Here is a 21,690-nt window from a genome sequence, read left to right as displayed (position 1 = left end):
AAAAGGAATATTATGCTGCCTCCATCGCGTCTGCAGAGTGCTGTCCCAGGAGGCTGTTCCAAGTGGTCCGGAGCCTGGTCAGTCCTGTGGCTCCGGAACCACTGGAGCATTCTAAGGCCTCCTGTGAGGCACTTAGCAGATAAAATTGATCAGATTAGGTGTGTTACTCTGCACACTGTGGATACAGTTAGTGAGCAAGAGGCGGCCTGTGGCAAACCAGTTTTGTGGGATCGTTCCAGCTTCTTCCTCCTGATGAAGTGGACAAGGTGCTTTCATCGGTACGGCCGACCACCTGCTTACTTGATCCTTGCCCATCTTGGCTCATTATGAGCTGCAGAGAGAGACTGGGTGAGGGGATCAAGGCGGTGGTGAATGCCTCCCTTGAGGAGGGAGTGATGCCATCAGCCCTCAAGGAGGCAGTGATAAGACCGCTCTTAAAGAAGCCCTCCTTGGATCCTCAAGTTTTGAACAACTTTCGCCCAGTCTCAAATCTGCCATTTTTGGGCAAGGTGATTGAGCGGGTGGTGGCGGTGCAGTTGAAGGCACACTTGGAGGAAACTGATTATCTAGACCCATTTCAGTCGGGCTTCAGGCCTGGGCATGGGACAGAAACGGCCTTGGTTACCTTGGTAGATGATATGAGGAGGGCTCTGGATAGGGGTGAATGCTCCTTCCTTGTTCTCCTCGACCTCTCAGCGGCTTTTGATACCGTTGACCACGGTATCCTCCTGGACCGCCTGGAGGGGTTGGGCATTGCAGACACCGTATTGCGGTGGTTCCGGTCCTTCCTCTCCAGCAGGTACCAGAGGGTAGCACTGGGAGAGGAGGTTTCGGACCCGTGGCCACTTACTTGTGGGGTGCCACAGGGTTCCAGCCTCTCCCCGATGCTATTTAACATCTATGTGAAGCCGCTGGGGGCTATCATCAGGAGGTTTGGGGTGCAGTGTCATCAATATGCGGATGACACGCAGCTCTACCTCTCGTTTAAATCTTCACCAAGGTTGGCCGTAGAATCCCTGTCCAAATGTCTGGAGACGGTGAGTGGCTGGATGGGGAGGAATAGGCTGAAGCTGAACCCTGACAAGACCGAGGTACTTTTGGTGGGAGACAAGAGGAGGCTGGGGGATGCTGACCTGGTGTTGAATGGCGTACGGCTACCCTTGAAAGACCAGGTCCGCAGCCTGGGGGTAATTTTGGACTCCCAGCTGTCCATGGAGGCTCAGGTGTCAGCTGTGAGCCGGACAGTGCTGTATCAACTCCATCTGATATGGCGGCTGCGCCCCTTCCTTCCCGACCATCTGCTCCCATCGGTAGTACATGCCCTGGTCTCCTCTCGTTTAGACTACTGTAATGCGCTCTACGTGGGGTTACCCTTGAAGACGGTTTGGAAACTGCAGCTGGTACAGAACACAGCGGCTCGCCTGATTAAAGGCAGCCGCCAGCGAGATCACATCACTCCAGTGCTGAAGGAGTTGCACTGGTTACCAGTTGTTTTCCGGGCCAAATTCAAGGTGTTGGTTTTGACCTTTAAAACCCTATATGGTTCCGGCCCAGCCTATCTTAAGGAGCGCCTCCAGCAGCACCAGACAGGCTGCTTAACAAGATCAGCCTCAGATGGCCTTCTCTCTGTCCCATCAGCCAGGACAGCTAGACTGGCGGGGATGAGGGAGAGGGCCTTTTCTGTGGTGGCCCCCACTCTGTGGAACTCCCTCCCTAGGGAACTCTGTCATGCCCCCTCTTTAATGAGCTTCCGTCGTGCATTAAAAACGTTGTTGTTCAGGCAGGCATTTGGGGTGGGTTAGGGTATTTTAGAAAATGTTTTTATTGTAGAATTTTATTGTTTTAAACTGTTTTTATTGTGTGTTGTACATCGCCCAGAGTGGCTGGGTGACCAGCCAGATGGGCGATTAATAAATTAATAAATAAATAAATAAACCCGGAAACTTCAGCTAGTCCAAATAGGGCAAGATTGTTAACAGGGACTGGCCAATGAGATCACATTACACCAGTACTTTTCCAGCTGTACTGGCTGCCAGTCCATTTCCAAGCCCAATTCAAAGTGTTGGTATTAACATTCAAAGCCACTAACGGCTTGGGGCCAGCTTATCTGAAAGATCGCCTCCTCCCATATGTGCCTGCCTAGACCCTAAGATCAGCCACAGCGGTCCTTCTCCGTGAGCCCCTGCCAAAGGAAGTGAGGCGGGTGGCTACCAGGAAGAGGGCCTTTTCTGCTGTGGCGCCCTGGCTGTGGAATGAGCTCCCTAGAGAGGTTTGCCTGGCACCTACGTTGCACTCCTTCCGCTGCCAGGTGAAGACCTTTTTATTCTTCCAGTAGTTTAGCATTTTAGCTTCCTAGTCTTTTAGCTTTGGTGTTTTAAATCTGTATTTTAAATCTCTGCATTGCTGCTAGGTTTTATTCTGGTTGTACTGTTATATGTGGTTTTGAGCTTTCATATTTTATATTGTTTTATGCCGTGCTTTGTGGTTTTAATTTTTGTGAACCACCCAGAGAGCTCTGGCTATTGGGCAGTAAATAAGTAAGTGAGTAAATAAATATCACCCAGGAAGTTCCACATGGTTTCTCTGGTGTCCATTGTCCCTCTCCTCTCTCAAGATTGGTTTGCCTCTATCAAACTCAAGGACAAATATTTCCAGATCACCATAGCGGAGTCGCACCAACATTATCTCCGATTTGTCATTGGTTCTGACACCTTGACCAGTTCCAGATGCTACCTTTCAGCCTAGCCACCACCCTGAGAGTATTCACCAAATGCATGACAGTGGTCTCTTCTCATCTTCACTTGCAAGATGTCGAGGTGTACCCATGCACTGACAATTGGCTGTTGGTGGCATCAACATGGAACCGCCTTCTTTGGTCGATAGAAGTGAACTGCAATCTCCTTCGAAGTTTGGGAATTTGTCTTGAGAAATCACACCTACAGCCTACCCAGACTGCAATTTATTGGGCCATTGCTGGACTCTCGCTTGGGCAGAGAATTCCTCCCTTGGGATTGGGCAGAGGTGTTGGCCGCGTTGGCAGTGGATCTAAACCTTCCCAGCATGGGGTGATGGAGACTGAACTGGTCCTACTATTGTTACAGAGGATCCTCAATGCCGCTCATAAGCCTTCTATGCAGTGTTCCTATGTGAGGAACTGATTAGGCTGACTAACTTCTACCCTGGGAGTCCCTGTCCATCTCTTTTATGCCCCTTTAGATAAAATGAACTATTTAATGTTCCCCTACTCAGAGAACAGTGGTTGGATTAAAATTATGCTAATTGAAGCCAATCATATATTAGCATAGGGGGCTATGATGTGTTGTTGAACTTATCAGGTGGTTTGTAATTTGGGGGTCAATTTGAAATAATGGGGTCAGAGTTATATGAAACAAAGAGACATTTTCATAATAGCAGTTTTAAGAATAAAAAAACCCAGTCCGCAAGATCCATGTACATCAGGCCCAGCCCTACCATTAGGTTGGGTGAGGTGGCTACCTCAGGTGACAGATGCTGAGGAAGAAGGAGCATCAGTGAGGTGTTGGAAAACGGAGCTGTGCGTGCCAGACGGCCTGCCTGCTGCCCTCACATGTAGTGGAGGACATTGTCCCATTGCAGTATTGAAGTAAGATTCAGCTGCCAGTCTGGTTGGCTTCTGTATGTGAAATGAGGGAGGGGGTGCTATCTTGTCCTTCAGCTCAGGTAGCAAATATCATGGTCTAGTTCTGGTGCACATGGATCTGTTATGCAAATAGGCTTTCCCATTTATTTCAATGGATTGTACAAAATGTACACTGGATTGAGTTCCCGGTGTACATTTTGCATGTGCAATGTTGCCTTCTCCACTGAGGGGAATGGAGCAGCCCACTTAAGTGGGGTAGTTCTGTATGCATTTTGGAACCCTTATCACTGAAAGCAATCAGTGGAGCAGGTTATGCATGTACAAAATACTGTTTCAGCAGAGTTCTTTCACATGATCCTTAACATTCTCTAGTACTGAAGCTGGCTAGCTTACAGTAAAAAGTACAATAATTCGTAAAGCATAAAAAGCTATAAAATATATTTAAATAAGTAACAATACAGCCAAATACCTAACACTGTTACCTTTACAAATGTTCATTAAAATCTTTCTGCAAAAGGAAGTCCTTAACAAGGTCCTCTAAAGGCACATCAAGTAGAGCAAAGCCAGGAGTCTTTGTGGGGTGAATTCCACAGAACAGAGCCCAGAAGCTCCCAGGGCACAGTTAAATAGCAGCAGGCTACAATTTATGCTATTAGATTGCTTTATTTAGGCAGACCAGAGCAATTCCTTATTCTGAAACTAAGAGGTTGGCACAGACCGATAGGAGTTTGATTTATAAGAAAACTGATGCTCAACAGCATTGTTAAAACAACACACCCGTCTGAGCTTTATTAGGCCTTTAATTCTAGAAACTTATGGGCTGAGAGATTAAAAAGCAGAGCCAAAATGGAATACACTTCTTGAGCCAAAAACAATTAATTCTGATACAACTGCCTAGAACATTATGCCAGAGGACTATAATACAATACATACAATAAAAATGCTAAATTGTTTCTTCTATTGTAGGTGATAGAATAGATACACAAAATAGCTTACAACCTCCCACGCTATCAGGCCCCACACTATTGCCTAAATGATATATTTAGTGCTCTTGCCTGCCAGTTAACAGAAACAGCAATGTAGCTAGGTTTATCTTAGTGGCCAAACAAAACGCTTGAAATAGAACCATTAGAAGACATTATTGCTTATAGGGCCAGAGAATCAAAACAATACTTTCACTTGCATCCCTGTTTCCAGCCCTTAATTTCCCCCCAAACATTGGAAGGTGCTGTTTTGAGGCTGAAGCTATTTTATGTCTTAATCATGCAGGAGTTATAAGAACTGTCCAAACATCTGTCGTAGGGCAATGGCTAGTGACCACTGACTCCAGTGTTTATTTTGGACTGAATGAGGCCAATTTCTCATGATATGTACTTACCTGTTATAATTTCATAATCATACTTTCCATTCAAACGAATTACTGGGTAAAAAACATTAAAAACCATCATTTAAATGAAGGCATTGGATTACAGTGTTGCCACCAAAATCAAGATTTGCCACTGAAAATTTGGCAGGAAATGTGTCTAACTTTCTGGCTGTTGGGTCTAATTTTTGTAGTGTACAAAAACATGCAACACTCTTAGGTAGAGGGTGTGCATTTCTGAAGTGACTATAGCCATCAACTTACTCCGCAACTGTAATTATTGAGTGCATTGCCATTATGGGTCAGATTAGGCCCAAATCTCCACATCAGCTCCCTTCTTAGAATGTTACAGCACCAAGCTACATTATTATGATTTTTACATGCTTTGCCTTCATTTCTTTGGGCTTAGTTGTAACCCTACAGATCTCTGATTGAAGCTGACTTTCCTTTAGCCTCCAGAGCCATAATCATGTTCAGAACTGTTTTTAGCATGGATGTGGGAGACACACAAAGGGATTCCCTAACCACAGCATCAGTGGCACCAGAGTCCCAACAAACTCTGTTGTTCCACTGTGAGAATTTTGAGGCAGTCAAAGAGCCAATGGAAATTTGGCAAAATATCATTCATTCATTCATTTATTTATTTATTGCATTTATATCCCGCCTTTTTTCCTCCAAGGAACTCAAGGCAGCATACATGATCCTCCTCCTTCCTCCATTTTATCCTCGCAACAACAACCCTGTGAGGTGGGTTGGGCTGAGAGTCTGTGACTGGCCCAAAGTCACCCAGTGAGCTTCCATGGCCAAGTGGGGATTAGAACCCGGATCTCCCGATTCCCAGTCCAGCACTCTAGCCACTACACCACACTGGCTCTCATGTGGGAGGGACACTCAAGAGACTTGCAATTTGGCAGCTGTATCACTGTAGTAAAACAGGCTTTAATATTCTGTAGTACAGGGATGCAGAACTTATTTTAGCCTGAGAGTCAAATTCAATTTCAGAGAAACTCTTGGGGGCCACATTCAGGGGTGTGTGGGGCTGAAGGCAAAAAGGATGTGCCCAAAATACTCATAGGTTTTAGCTTAAAGCTCTGACTGCTAGTAACTAAGCTCTGGGAGAGGCATTTCAACCTTTACAAACGGGGGGAAAATGGCACAAAAGCCAGGAAACCGCCCAAAGATCAGTAGTTGGAACAGGGGTGGGGACATCTAGGGAACCCCAAAGGGCCAGATTGGAACCCCAAGTGGGCCAGATTTTGCCCCTGGACCTGAGATTCTACACCCCTTCTATAGTGGATCTCACTAGATATTGTGCAAGACCACCTTGTGGTTAACAATAGATAAGGAGTTTGTTTTGTATGCATGATGGAGCCACTATGACATACTAGTTGTGTTACAGACAGTGGCAAAAAAATTGTAGCACATCAAGTACAAATTCTGAAAGTTTTTAATCATACATACTTTTGGAGTTCCACATGTGCATGTTTACAAGGATAGTAATTATCTTGTCATTAGAATGGTCATCATGTGTCTCACCACAGCCTTTGTTTGTATGAGAAATAATAATAATGCAATTTCAAGTATCTTTATCATTTTTTAAAAATTTAAACTACTTCTATACCTCTTGATATCTTAAGATCTCCAGGATGTTTACATCAAAAGTACATATAATACAATATAAAAGCCAATGTAAAAACAATATAAAACAATAAATACATTAAAATGTTACAAAAACAGTAGGATAGAGCAGTGCAATTACTGGTCAGGGAAAGCCTGAGTAAACAGATACAATTCTGAGAGGAATTTAAAGCTCACCACAGTTTCTGCCTCTTGAACCACATGTGGAAGCATGTTCCAGAGAGTGGGTTATGTGCCATTGCCTGGCAACACACTTGTAGGTTTGGGGGTGACCAATAAGGCCTCCTTGGAAGATCTTGGAAGTAAATTTGGTGTATATAGGGGAAGACAGTTGGCTAGGTCGGGGGCTGGCAAAATACCAATGGGGGCAGCTCGCAGGGCCTCTCCCAGTAAATCGTGAGGATTGTGCTTGACCCCACGTGCCATAGCCAATTTTCAGCCTTGAAAAAATCACCCCATCTCTCACTCTCCACCAGAGCTTGCACAGTGCAAGCAGTGGGAAAGAGGAGACAGTGTCCATGACGGGGCAACTAATGTGTCTGGAGAGAAGCAGCTCTACCTGTCTCAACAAAAAGCTTTCCACAAAAAACAAAAATGAACGGGAAGTGGAGAAGAATGAGAGAAAAAAGAAAGAAGTAAGGAAGTGTGTGTGAGAGAGAGAGACAGCCAAACGGAACATTTTTGTAATCACGCATAGCTCTGCTTGGTTTATTCACTCCAGAGTAAGCATGTACAGCCCCAATTTGGATCAGGACCACAGTTTTCCAGGAAGAGGTAAACGTCCTCACCCAACCATTTTTGTCCCAAAATTCCACACACACAGCCTGTCGTGGAGTTAGAATAAAGGAAAACACGTCTCCATTGGAGTCAGTGAAGGCAGTTTTTATTTTATTTTTTTAACATCCCGCCCTTCCAAAGGGGGATGAATTTTTCTGTCCCAAAACCAGTCCTAAACCCAGGCTGGAATGGATTTTTTTATTAGTAATCTGAATGCTAGTTTAACCTACACTGGAAAAACAGGATATCCCTCAACTTATTTCAGTGTTTAAAACATTGTTAGTGCTTTTTAGATCTTTGCACTGCTGTTGTCCTCTATTTTACTTTGGTTTTATTCTGTATCTCTTTTTAAACATTTTAACATTATTGATTTATTATGTTCTTATATTTTATGGTTTTAACCTCTATTCTGTGAACTACCCAGACAGCTTCAGCAATTGGATGGAACAGAAATGTAATAAATAAATATTGCAAAGATGTTAAACTTGGAAGTTAGTGATCAAATCACTTCTGAAGCTGTGATAGCTTGACTTTAGGGAGCACATATATCAGCGTTTTAACAGAAGTTCAGTGCATTCTAGGTAGAAATTTCTTTTTGGGTTTTTTTTTGGCGGGGGGAGTTACAGCGGACAGAAGGATGACATCTTGGGCAGACAGTATTCCATGTCTTATATATTGGACCTTCTCTTATTAGTGCTCTCTTTTTTGGTGCTATGGTGTTATAGTAAAAACTATTAAGGGCGCAAACCCATGAACGTAGGACGTTTTTCGGTCTAAATGTGCATAAGACTGCATCCTAAGTTAAACTTGGAAAAGGTGTTCATAAAGGTATGGATTAGTTCGTCTGAGTTGAAAAGAACTGAGTGAGAGGTGGACATTTTGTTGCAAATTTGTTTCAGTTCATAAAATAATTGGTCTGTGGAAGATATACATTTGGGAAGTGAGGGAGGTAAAAATTAAAATGCCGTAAGCCACTCTGGGCATAAAGAATAGGGCAGGGTATACGTTCAATTAATTACATGACTAAAACTCACAAATTATATTACATTTAATCACAGCTCAGACTTGTGTGATGTTGATGACTGGATCTGATAGTACAACTCTATGCATATTTCTTTGGAACTAGGTCCCACTGAGTTAAGTGGGCCTTCACTTAGTGGCAATGAACAGGCTTTGCAAACAAAAGGTCTCAGGTTCATTCTCTGGCCATCTCCAGATAGTACCAAGAAACACTCATCTGAAACTCCAGAGCTACCAGTGTCAATGCAGACCAGGGGTGGGTAACCTGTGGCCTTAAGGCAGTATGAAGCCCTCATCCTAATTTAACGCAGCCCTCAGCTTTATTTCAAAAGTCCTCTGCATGGAATCACCTCTGACCTCTAGCAAGAGACACCTGATCCTTCCCTGACAGCCCACTGCATGGAAAGGAGGGGCTCTTATACCATCTAGCCTGATGATGAGTTTTGGAGAACTCAAAAGGTTGCACCATCTTTTGTGGCATTTTGGTTGGTCAGCATAAAGGTGTGGCCTAACTGTGGATTTCATTCCTGGACTTTGCCCGGTCACTGGGCAGCAGCATGCACCCTCCACAAACAAAAGGCACCAATAAAATCTATACACTTTCTAATTCAGCTCTTAAAAGTTTTTGAATATTTACAGTCCAATCCTATTGAGATAGTCAGCAGCCTCTGAAGTCGGAGGCAGTCGAGTATTCAGTGCAGGGGGGACATAGCACAGAGGTGGTCCTCACCTCTGTGCTCTAGCTGCCCTGCATTTTCGGCTAAATGGCCAATTTCAGCTGTCTAGCCATAGCTTGGAGGAGGGAAGGAGGCTGTGCAGTGCATAAGCAGCTGCATAAAGTAGCTTCCATGGTCTCCTCCCCTCCCTCAGACCACCCCCTTTTCACCGTCTCCACGCTCCATTTCCAACCACGGAGAGAACCACACCAGCTACAGGGGGGTGGGGGAGGGGAGCATGGTTTCTGGGATCAATGTCCGGTGGCCATAGGGTTGCTCCCTTATTTTATTTATTATTTATTTATTATATTTCTATCCCTTTTTTCCTCTCACAAGGAACCCAAGGCAGCTTACATTCTCCTCCTCCTCTCCATTTTATCCTCACAACAACCCTGTGAGGTAGGTTGGGCTGAGAGTCTGTGACTGGCCCAAAGTCACCCAGTGAGCTTCTATGGCCGAGTGGGGACTGGAACCCGGATCTCCCGGCTCCCAGTCCAACAGTCGAGCTGTGGTTGGGATTGTTGCTTAGAACAGCCTTGCTGTGTATTCCACTATTAACATTGTAGGATGAAGGTGAGGCTGGGCCTGGGCTGGATTTCCTGCCAAAAAAACATCCCCAACATGAAACAGCTCTCCGGTTGCAACGTTAATCTAATAACATTACCCGCTTCAGACTCCCTCACAGCACCAATCTAGCATATGCAGAAACCTCGTGCTCTACATGCAGTTTTAAAATATTTTAAGCCTTTTTTAATCCACATTTTCCACACGACCTTTACTTTTTCAAAAAAAAAAATGTTCTGAAGGAGGTGGGGCACAACCGCTACCGAATCACAACGCTACTAAAATCCTAGCTTAGTGTATTGTTTTCTGTGGAGAGCTCTCACTTCCGCTGCGTGGCGGCTTTAAACATGGCGGCAATAAGAACCCGGAAGCCAGGACCGAGCGATTATGAACGCAAGAGCTCGGAAACTTTCTCGCCCTTGTTTGTCACGTGACCGCGGGCTCCTCCGGAGCGTCGAGCTTCGCGTCCTGCCGCTTGGCGCATGCGCCGGTGGAGGAGCGCGGCCCTTTCTTCCTCCTGCGCCTCGCCCCCCGCTGCCTCCTTCCCGGTACCTCACGCAACAGCTACAATGGCGGCCTGGCGCGGTGGCGTCCCCGGGGCGATGCTTCTGCTGTTGACGCCCCTGTTCTCCGCCGGCTCGTGGGCTTCGGAGGTTACCGGCGGCGCCAGCAGCAGCAGCAGCAGCAGCAGCGGCGGGGAAACGGGCGGCGCCGGCGAGCGGTTCAAGATCGAGGGTCGCGCGGTGGTGCCGGGGGTGAAGCCCCAGGACTGGATTGCGGGGGGCCGAGTGCTCGTGGACGGGGAGGAGCACGTCGGCTTCCTCAAGTGAGTACCGGCCGGGGACGCCCGTCACCTTCCGACTCCGCCGCTCTCCGGACCCCGAGTCGTGCGCAGCCGGGGATGCCGGTGGCTGGCCCTCAGCGCCCCCGGCTGTCGGCGCCTGGGGCGACGGATGTCAACAGCAGACCTTCCAGCCCCTGCTCTGTGAGGGGAGGAGCCAATATTTATTTGTGTTTTTAGCCCGCCCTTCGTTCAGAGAGGTCAAGGCGGTTTTAATCAACTCATTCCAATGGCTCTTGTACAGTAATAGCATCGCCTATGGGGAAAGGCAAGATTATCCTGGAGGTGATTATCCTGGAGGTAGTCATCCTGTAGTTTTTATTTTCTCCACCTTCAAAATGTTCATCCAGAGAGAGTTGCCTTTTGAATCTAGACAAGGCCAGGTGAGACTGTCCACACCAGCCTTCCACAATTTGATGCCCTCCAGATGTGTTGGACTACAACTCCCACCATCTCTAGCCAGCACACTCAGTCTATGTTGGCTGGGCATTATAGGAGTTGTCCTCCAACACATCTGAAGGGCTTCAGGTTGGGGAAGGCTGGTCCAGAGCAAATTTTAGGGTATTGTTTGTTGTCACATTCAAAACTTATAATACAATAACAGTTGCACATTTTTGGTATAGATTCTAAACAACTCTTCTCGAGGGAGTTGCTTTTCTCTCCTGCACTCCAACAACAATATTGGAGATCTACAAAACATGACTATTTATTTCTGCAGTCTTTGTTTTTCGGTTCCAGGGTTTCTACAGAAAGTCCAGGGTGTGTCAGATATCCTTGCTTTTAGGAATTGCAGGTATAAATCTTGTGCACATTGCTATTTGCAACCAAATGTGAATTCTATTCATTGCATTCAATAGGGTATGAGTTCAGATGTGCATCCCCATTATTAAACCGCTCGCTAACATGTGCAGTAGAGTACACAAACAACTGATATTTTTGCTTGCTGGCAAATCCACTAGAATTGAATAGACGATGGTTGAGCATAGTTATGTACGTCAGCAGAATTATATCAGTGTTAGTGATAGATTATTGTGGTAGTCCTTAACAATATATTGTTGCAGAGATATAATTCTTTTCCCAGGTAGCAAGTAATTGCTTTTTGGAGTTGGAATGTGGTTGTACTGGTGTTTCTGGCAGCTAGTGTCTATTACATAAGTGATGATGACCAACTCTTCCCTATTGTACCTAGTGTTATGATGCTACTTCTCATACCGCAAAGAGTATGGTGAGCAGAAACACGTAGGTGCACACATTGTGACTAATTCTTGCCTCTGCTGCTCTTTGCAGACCAAGTGCTCTCCATTGCATATGTTTGAATGTGCATTTTAAAGGCAACAATATGTCCAGTAGCAAGTGGTTATCTTCCCTACCCCAATGATTCCCTTCCCACTCCCTATACATGGGCTGGATATTATTTTAGACTTAGAGCCTTTGAGTAGAATCTTGAAAAGTTATGTCATGGTAGAGCACACTGGGAAAAGATTATTAAGTTAAGTCAATCGTGGTAAAAGGTGATGGTTTAAGGACATATGATGTGCCCTGCTCAATCAGACCAAAGGCCTATCTAGTCCAGCATTCTGTTTGCATAGCGCCATCCAGATGCCCAAGGGAAATCCATGGGAAGCCCACAAGCAGGATATGAATGCAAGAGCATCCTCCTGCTTATGTTCCCCAGCAACTGGTATAAAGAGGCATACTGCCTCTGATACTGGAGGTAATATATAGCTAGTAGCCATTGATAGTATTATTCTCCATCAGTTTGTCTAATTCCCTTTTGAAGTCATTCAAATTGATGGCCATCACTACAACATCTAGCAAATTCTATAGTTTAAGCGGGCACTGTGTGAAGAAGTACTTTTGTTTGTCCTGAATCTCCCACCATTTAGCTTCATTGGATGACTCCAGGTTATATGAAAGAGGCACTTCTCCCTATCGACTTTCTCCACATTATGCATAATTTTATACACCTCTCTCATGTTCCCCCTTACCTTCTTTTCTAAACGAAAAAGCCCCAAACATTATGACTTTTCATCATAGGGAGTTGCTCCAGCCCCTTGATCACTTTGGTTGCTCTTTTGTTCACCTTTCCCAGCTGTACAATATTCTTTTTGAGGTGTGGTGACCTGAATTCTACGCAGTATTCCAAGTGTGGGCGCACCATAGATTTATATAATGCAGGGGTGGGAAACAGGATTGGTCCCGGGGGGGCAAGTGCACAATTGTAAAGGCATGTGCTGGCTTCACCCGCCACTCATCATCCCATTCAGGATGGTGAGTGGGGAACAAGCCGTTTCCTCCAAAACACCTTTCTCTGTGTGGGGATGTTTGGGGGTGGGGTGTGCATGCTCATGCATGTCCTGTCCCCAGTTTAGCTGCAACCAGGTTGTGGCCGAATGTCTGCATAGTACTTAGGTAGGCATTGTAATCCCGTTTTCTTGCAAGACAGATACTGATGTTCTAATAATAGGGGGCTGGACTAGATAGCCCTTTGATCTGATCCAGCAGGGCTTTTCTTACATTATGGTATCTAAAACTTTTATGGTATGTTTTAAAATATTGTATCTTTTCTGTGGTGGAATTAATCTATGGTAGCTTTTGTTCTATCAGGACAGATGGAAGCTTTGTGGTTCATGATATTCCTTCTGGATCATATGTAGTTGAAGTTATATCTTCAGCTTATAAATTTGAACCAGTGCGAGTGGACATCACTTCAAAAGGGAAAATGAGGTGAGCTTTTTAAAATCACATATTGAACCAACTTAATATACTGTGTAAGGTAATGGTGGCAAGAAAACACAGTTGGTTGTCCTGTATCAGTAAGTCTTTAAACATTACTTTTGCACTAATGGAATTGTTTCTTGATGCTACATGTCCCTTACTGTTGCTTTCCTCTGCAAGGAACAGAGAAACATCATTTCTCAATACCTATATACATAATGCATTTGCACACACAACCTAACATAATCAACAAGCTTTGGGGTAGGGAACAGCTACTTAATGAATGCTTTGCTCATCCTGATAATTTGAAAGGCTTGGCTTTGCTCACTGACTTTCCTTTATCTGGACTTCTGTCTATCCCCACCTGAAATATTTGCCCACTACTTGAATATTTGAAATTAAATAGATTCTGTCTTTAAAAAATGGTTTTCTATAGATGATTTGAAAAATGCACTTTTGATCAGGAAGTATTTATGTACTGTAGGTACCAATGCAGATTATTTTTCCAAAATATCCTCTGCCCTGTAGGCTGCTGCTACCTGGGGCAGGTGGAGTGATGAAGGCAATTTTGCCTCCCATTTCTCCTCCAGATAAAAAGCCCAGCTAGATGAACCTCTGAGTCCATGTAGCTCACTTACTGGTGGTGTGCAGGGATGGCAACAGAGGCCATAAGGTCTGCGTATCCTGGCCTCTCCTCCCTTCCTTGCCTACTGGAATGCCCCCTTTTTGGCCTCTCCAAGGTCATCCAAAGTCATACCCACAGAAAGCAGCCACAACAGTTCTTTCTGCGGCAGCTGCAAGTGGGTGGGGCGACATCTAATGTTGGATTTCCCCTCTCAAGGTTGTAGCAGTGTCTACAGCCTCAGGAGGGAGGATATGAAATATACCGTGTTCACTCAGACGCTCTCCTCCTGGAGTTGTGCCCTAACGGTGTTTCTTGAATTGTTGTTTGGTTGTTAAGTCGTGTCCGACTCTTCATGACCCCATGGACCATAGCACGCCAGGCCTTCCATTTCTTGAATAGCCCCTACAAAATCACTTAAAATAAGAGGAAGGGGGATATATTCCGTTAAATATACTGAATTAATATATCTAAAATCAAACTGCTGTCAACTATGAAGCGAAATTTAACTAAAGTTAACTTTAAAAAATGCAAATAGTAATCATGACATTTGGGTAGATGTTCTGTAAGTAAATATGAACAAAGCTTCTATTACCATTTGTTTTATCAGGTATCCATAAAAATATTGAAAAGAAAACTTGTCTCATTTTGTCTTCCATCTCTGTTCAAATTCTTCCATTGAAAGCCATTTGGCAAAGCTTAGCTAAATTTCAATTTGGTGCTCATGGCTCATAGAATGTTTTTCAACTTACAACATAATATGTTAAATTTTATTATATTTTTAATCTGCCCAGTAACAAAAGTTTTCTGGGTGGATTACAAAACTGGGACTGGAGAGACCATCGGATTCTTCATAGTCTGGCCTCTCCTCTCACCTTCCCTTCCTGACCCCCGAGAACATCCCCTTTCTTACCTCTGTGTGGTCCTCCAAGGCCACTTTTGTGGCTCTTTCCATAGCGGCTGTGAGTAGGAGGCGGAGGGAGTGAGGACAGGGAAGGATAGTTTGTTAGAGTCCCCATTACGAGTTCTAGCAGTGTTGACTGTCGTGGAGGAGGATTCCGAAGAATCCTATGGTCCCTGCGGCCCTCTCTAGGGACCATAGGATTGCTCTCTTAAATGTTCAAAGAATAACGGTTTAAACAAATGCACCAATAAAGAAAATATAAAACCATATAATTTGCTGGGGTTTAATGGAGAAATTGTATAGAAAAATGCTTTTAAATCCCTTCCTTCAGAGCAAGATTTGTGAATTACATCAAAACATCAGAAGTAGTCAGACTGCCATACCCTCTTCAAATGAAATCTTCTGGACCTCCTTCTTATTTCATAAAGAGAGAATCTTGGGGATGGACAGACTTCTTAATGAACCCCATGGTATGTATGAAAGCATACATGAATCAACTAGTTTGCTGCAAATTACCTATTTAATCTCAATTTTGAACGCTGTTTTACAGCCCTGCTTGTGTATGTTAATTATGTCATTTCTAGAGGGAGAGAATGCATGAAGTAGACATGATTAAACAAAGCTTGTTTTCAGACAAGTATCTATAAGATTTACAAGAGACATCTCTAGAGAAATTAATGGTTACATCATCTTAACAGGGATTTCTTGTAGTACAGTCAACTGGGAGAAACTAGAATAGTTACAAAGCAATATAGACTTAAAGTGAAATCCTTAGGGTGAAATGTCTACCCAGAAGTAAGTCCCACTGAGTTGAGTGGGATTTACTCCCAAGTAAGTGCACTTGCAATTGCAGCCTTAAAATAACATCCTCCTTGCAAGTTAGTTTGTTTGCAAAGTTAACAGACATTATAACTTTATGGTATATAGTGGCTTTGAAGTAAAATTACAAATATGTAAACAGGTATTGTAATAGGTATCCTGCCCCAGCTATGCACTTGGCATTTCAATTGGCATTGGGAGGAGAAACATATGGGAGGAAGAATATGGAAAAGTGTATTTGAGGCGGTATATTCTTTGAGCCAACCTGAATTACCATATTTCTCATCCTTGGTGAGATTTCTGAGTAATGGGGCTGCTATGCAGCTTCAGGCACACCTAGCAGCCATTTGCTTTATTGACTCCTGCCTTGCTTTTATCCCAGGCATGCCACTGAGATTGTGTTTGTGGTCTTGGGTGACATTCAGAAAAAAAAGATTCTATCAGATCTTTGAGGCTTTTGACATCATTGCTAATTAGAGTTATAGAACTTAGCAGACGTTATGAAGATAGGAAGCTGCCTTACACCAAGTCAGCCCATCTAGCCCAGCCCATCTAGCCCAGTATTGATGGCACTGATGGGCAGTCGCTCTCCAGGGTTTCAGGCGGGAGTTTTTCCAGCCCTACCTGGAGATGCCAGGGATTGAACCTAGGACCTTTCTGCATGCAAATACATGCAGTTTTTAAATAGTGTTACATATTTGGTGTATGGTGATATTAGAGTGATTATAGAGCTCCACAGGGAAGGAGATATCCCATTCTTGGTCTACTCTTGTGCAGTGTGAGGATGGACCACTGGGTGAAATCATTATCCTGTTCATAGAATTGTAGAGGTGGAAGGAAACTTAGAGGTCATAGTCCAACCCACTGCTCAAAGGAGGATAGATATGCAATGTGAGATGCAACTACAGCTTCCTTAACAGTTGGCCATCCAGCCTCTGCTTAAATTCCTATTCCAAAGGCGAGTCCACCATCTCCTGAGGCAGTCATTTCCACTGTCAAATGGCTGTTTCTGTGAGGATGTTTCTCTTAATGTTTATCAAGAATGTGCTTCCCTACAATTTCCTCCCACTGGTTTTAGTCATGCCCTCTGGAGCAGTGGAACACTTCTGCTTTGGACATGCTCCTTCTTAAAATTTGGTACACAAGGGGAGTTGCCTGTTTTGCTTTCATATGACCCATAATTTCAGTGGTTACTTGGGAGACATGTTGACTAGAGTTGAAGGCTAGGCTTTGACCTAGGTTTGTGTTTGCCCTTCCCTGCTCGTAATGGTTCATAGCATTAGGTTGCTCATAGATCTATAGTTGTGCCTTGAACATTCCTAGTCATTACTTGTGACAGAGGGGTATATGGCTGTGTTGTTGTTGTCGTTCAGTCGTGTCCGACTCTTCGTGACCCCATGGACCATAGCACGCCAGGCCTTCCTGTCCTGCGCTCTCTCCCGGAGCGTGCTCAAGTTCATATTCATTGCATCCGTGATGCTATCTAGCCATCTCATCCTCTGCCGTCCCCTTCTCCTTTTGCCTTCAGTCTTTCCCAGCATCAGGGTCTTTTCCAGGGAGTTTTCTCTTCGCATTAGGTGGCCAAAATATTGGAGCTTCAGCTTCATTATCTGTCCTTCCAATGAGCACTCAGGGTTGATTTCCTTTAGGATGGACTGATTTGACCTCCTTGCAGTCCAGGGCACTCGTAAGAGTCTTCTCCAGCACCACAGTTCGAAAGCATCAATTCTTCGGCGCTCAGCCTTCCTTATAGTCCAGCTCTCACAGCCATACATTACTACTGGGAAAACCATAGCTTTGATTAGACGGACCTTTGTCGGCAAGGTGATGTCTCTGCTTCTTACTATGCTGTCTAGGTTGGCCATAGCTTTCCTCCCAAGGAGCAAGCGTCTTTTAATTTCATGGCTACAGTCACCGTCTGCGGTGATCTTGGAGCCCAAGAAAGTAAAATCTGTCACTGCTGCCATTTCTTCCCCTTCTATATGCCAGGAAGTGATGGGGCCAGATGCCATGATCTTCGTTTTTTTAATGTTGAGTTTCAAACCAGCTTTTGCACTCTCCACTTTCACCCTCAACAAGAGGCTCTTTAGATCCTCTTCGCTTTCTGCCATTAGGGTGGTATCGTCTGCATATCAGAGGTTGTTGATAATTCTCCCAGCAATCTTAATTCCGACCTCTGATTCATCCAACTCGGCATTTCTCATGATGTACTCTGCATATAAGTTAAATAAGCAGGGTGACAATATGCAGCCTTGTCGTACTCCTTTCCCAATTTTGAACCAATCGGTTGTTCCATGTCTGGTTCTTACTGTTGCTTCTTGACCCTCGTACAGGTTTCTCAGGAGACAGGTAAGGTGGTCTGGTACTCCCATCACTTTAAGAAAGTTCTAGGCATATGCAAATTAGTTATAATATGCTGAATTACTACCAGTGACTTCTGTTTTGGCTGATCATAGTTATCACCACAGTAGTTTTACCATTTTGTGAATACTCTGCAAGAGCTGTCACTCTTTTTTTTTTTTTTGCCATCAGTTGAAGTTCTAACAAATTCTGAGAAATAAATTAACACCATCTTTTGAATTTCTACTATTTAAGGTTATGATGATGATCCTTCCATTGCTGATATTTGTATTACTGCCTAAAGTTGTCAATACAAGTGATCCTGATATGAGACGGGTGAGTAAGCTTTGCAAGAGTTAATATTGTATTTTAATAAACCAAACCAATTATACAACACACACAGGCCAGAATGTGCCTGGGAAATAGAAATTATTTTTCAATTACTGGTTAGGTAGAAATATAGTTGTGAGCCTTCAGTAATGTCTTATAATTGAAAATTTGCTACAGGAAATTCAGATTCTAAGAAATGTTAAATTATGTGTGCAGTACATTTTTGTTAATTTATTCAGTGTTTTATATCCAGTCAGGGATAATGTGGAAAATGCTATGGTGAAAGAACAGAAATGTGGGCTTGAAAGGGGTGGGGAGAGTGGTAATATGGTGAGATCAGGAAGATGCAAGCTAAATGTTATAGGACTGAATGAACCTGTTAGTGCTTGAGGGTTTATTTGTGTTGGATAGTCTCCTTCCTTTCAACAAGACATTCAACAACTTTCTGTTTCCATCCTCAAAAGGGACTGTGATCTGCTGTGAACCTCACAAGCCCATCCAGACAGCGGTTGTGTGGGAGAATTCTCAACTGCCCCCTCATGCCATGACTGAGAAGAGATAGGGAGCTGTGCTTGGCAGGCAGATCACATTTCTAGCTGGGTTTTGGGAGCAGCAGAGATTGTTGCAGCATCCTGGGTGTCGGCCAATAGCATCCATTCCTTCCTGTTAGCAGAAGTAGCAACTGCCTAAAGCTTCCTCGCTGCTAATGCTAGGTATTAGCATGAACCTTGTGGGGTGTGGGAGCTCTGGTGAGAAATGGTAATCCAGCAGAGCCACTGAGGAGAAATAATTAGTACAACTTTGTGTTGAATGGTGAGCATATGCACTGCTGTACCATCATTTGATTTCTTGAGCTGTTGCAATGCTAGGTCAAGCACCATGCTATTGATCATGGTGGCAAAATATGCGAGTCACTAGTTCGCCATGAAAACATTGTAACTCATCTTGAGTGATAGAAAAACAAGATACATTCTCTTCCTATGTTGTTTAAATATCTCCCAAGGCTTTCTGCCACTTTATATTGTCTTCTCCTTCTCTTCCGTACTGTAATTGAAACAAGAATTCACATCCTAGGCGCATTCTGCTGTGACAGATCCATGGTAACAGGAAGTTTAAAGTATGATACTCATTAAATTATCCTAATTTATTGTCCTTTCACCATGCGTTATGCCGAATAGCGGAAGGCTAGAACAAAATGGAGATTCAAGGTGTTTACTAAATCTTCTCTGTTTAGCAGTGTTTACTGTCGGTCTTTAGCTGCTGCTTTGGGGGGTTCTGTTGGTATTGATTTCCCTTTTTGCAGAATAACCACTGTCGTCAGTAGTTCTTTACAGGTTTCAGGTTATTTTCAAGTTATATCTATTATACCAGTCTAGATCCTGAGACATCTAATGTTTCAGGTTTAGCTCAGGTTGCACTCTTCTGCACACTTACCAGGGCGAAAGGCCCCATTGAAAAAAGTGGGATTTCTGAGTAAGCCTGCATAACATTGCACTGTAAATGTTTAATAGAGGCTAAAAAGTTGAACCCTAGGATATACTAAACTGGGCTGCATCCATATGCTGCTGTGAACCAACATGTTGACTGCTCTCTTGGGCAATAAATTGATTATCTAATGCAAAGGTAGGCAACCTTTTTGGATCATGGGCACATTTGGCCATTTGAGAAGCTGTCCTGGACACCACCACAAGATGGCTACCATGGGGGCATGGGAAAGGACAAGTAAGCTGCCCAAAAGACTGAATTGGGATCTGAGCCGCAACACACTATTTGTTTATTTCATTTCTATACCGCCCAATAGCCGAAGCTCTCTGGGCGGTTCACAAAAATTAAAACACTAAACAACTCCTTTGAACTCACAGTTTTCAGTGCCTATTTCACAGCAATCCCAGTTGCCATTAAGAAAACGTGTTGTTGCTTTTTTTGAGTGGGACGGGTAGGGCACCTTGGTGAGTGCCAAGAAATGTGTCTAGGAGTGCATTGGTGCCCGCAGGCTCCACAATGCCTGCCTCTAGTGGGAAACTGTCTTGGTGCTCATCCTCTTTGGAAAATACTGGATAGGCTGGAATGGAAGTAAACTTTTCTGTTCAATTCTGAAAGGCTAGAAAAAATTACAAGGGTCTGCCACATTGTGGCATAAACCACAGTCAGATCAGCTTTTCCATACAGAAAAAGCCCAGACCCTTTATGACATTTGCCAGATACTATTTAAATAAGAGACCATTGTTAGAAGGAAATTGTTTTGCAAAAAAATGTACTCCTGGGAAACATTAATTAGAATGTTAGTTCTATGTTCTTTAAACAAAGTTTTAACAATGGTTGTTTAAGCTTTTTACTGGAATAGGCTACTTTTTTGGATTTGAAACTAGGAGAGATTTCAACAATAAATGAGCTTTTAAAACCTCTAGATGGTAAACCTTTGCCCTGTAAGGCTACTTTAGACATGGTTATTTATGCTTTTTGCTTTTTTTAGAACTTTCTGTTCGTATTATATATATATATATAGTGTAACAATTTTCTTTTTAATTCGTAGTCTAGGCTGTGGCTGTATAAAGGAGTCTGTAGTGGGGGTGTATGGTAGAGAGCAGCTGTAACATAATTACTGAGAGAACAATTAACCCACTGGGTGTATCTTTATATATGATTTAGAAATTGTTATACTTACACATTCTTCTTTTTTGTATATGTTTAGGAAATGGAGCAATCAATGAATATGTTGAATTCTAACCATGAGCTTCCTGATGTGTCAGAGTTCATGACAAGATTGTTCTCTTCAAAATCTTCTAGCAAGTCCAGTGGTGGTAGCAGTAAAATAGGGAAAAGTGGTGCAGGAAAAAGGAGGTAGTTGTATCTTCCCCTGGAACCACAATTTGCACAGCTCTGTTATGTGGTATCATCTGTACGTTCTGTGGAAGAACAAAAAGCCACTACTGTAATATTAATCCAATATGAAATTGGATATGATTCAAGTGTTGCGTGTGGTGTAGCTTTTTAATCTATTTAAATATCTTGTTCTTTAAACACATGGGGACATTTCTGTTCTTATCTCTGTAAAGTCAATACTGATGATGAGTTAACCCCTTTGTAGAGAATGACATTAAATAATTTAAATTATGTGGAATATATTGATTCTTTAATACCACTGTAAAGTATTTAATTTCAAGAAAGAAACAATGATACATTGGCCCAGTTTGCACAGTTGCACAAATAATCATGGGTTGTTTGTGAATGCGAGCATATTGGCTCACACCCATTCGCCCACTTTTGCTTGCTTGCTTGCTTATTTATTTATTTATTTATTTCATTTTTATACCTCCCAATAGCCGAAGCTCTCTGGGCGGTTCACAAAAACTAAAACCAAACAACACACAGTAAAACAATTTAAAATATATAGAACATTAAAACCACAATATAACAAT

General features: G+C 43.4%; 1 protein-coding gene across 1 annotated transcript; it reads left to right on the top strand.

The window, feature by feature from the left end:
- Window positions 1-10,189: 10,189 nt before the first annotated feature.
- Window positions 10,190-21,392, top strand: EMC7 (ER membrane protein complex subunit 7). The gene is made up of 5 exons (XM_084844895.1): window positions 10,190-10,523; window positions 13,146-13,265; window positions 15,114-15,252; window positions 18,197-18,277; window positions 20,964-21,392. The coding sequence occupies exons 1-5, from the start codon at window positions 10,267-10,269 to the stop codon at window positions 21,114-21,116; spliced, it is 750 nt and encodes a 249-aa protein (XP_084701021.1). The 5' UTR covers window positions 10,190-10,266; the 3' UTR covers window positions 21,117-21,392.
- Window positions 21,393-21,690: the final 298 nt, after the last annotated feature.

This window comes from Heloderma suspectum, chromosome 1 (assembly GCF_057233095.1).
Source record: "Heloderma suspectum isolate Gila_16-S chromosome 1, 16-S_ref, whole genome shotgun sequence".
Lineage (NCBI taxonomy): Eukaryota > Metazoa > Chordata > Lepidosauria > Squamata > Helodermatidae > Heloderma > Heloderma suspectum.
Note: the sequence above shows the minus strand (reverse complement) of the source record. Positions and strands in the feature narration are given on the sequence as shown.

What these genes read in the sequence shown, in the direction of transcription:
- EMC7 (XM_084844895.1), top strand. Translation starts at nt 10,267, where the DNA reads ATGGCGGCCTGGCGCGGTGGCGTCCCCGGGGCGATGCTTCTGCTGTTG. An exon ending in GAGCACGTCGGCTTCCTCAA is followed by an intron (nt 10,524 to 13,145) that starts GTGAGTACCGGC and finishes TTGTTCTATCAG; the next exon opens with GACAGATGGAAGCTTTGTGG. An exon ending in ACTTCTTAATGAACCCCATG is followed by an intron (nt 15,253 to 18,196) that starts GTATGTATGAAA and finishes CTACTATTTAAG; the next exon opens with GTTATGATGATGATCCTTCC.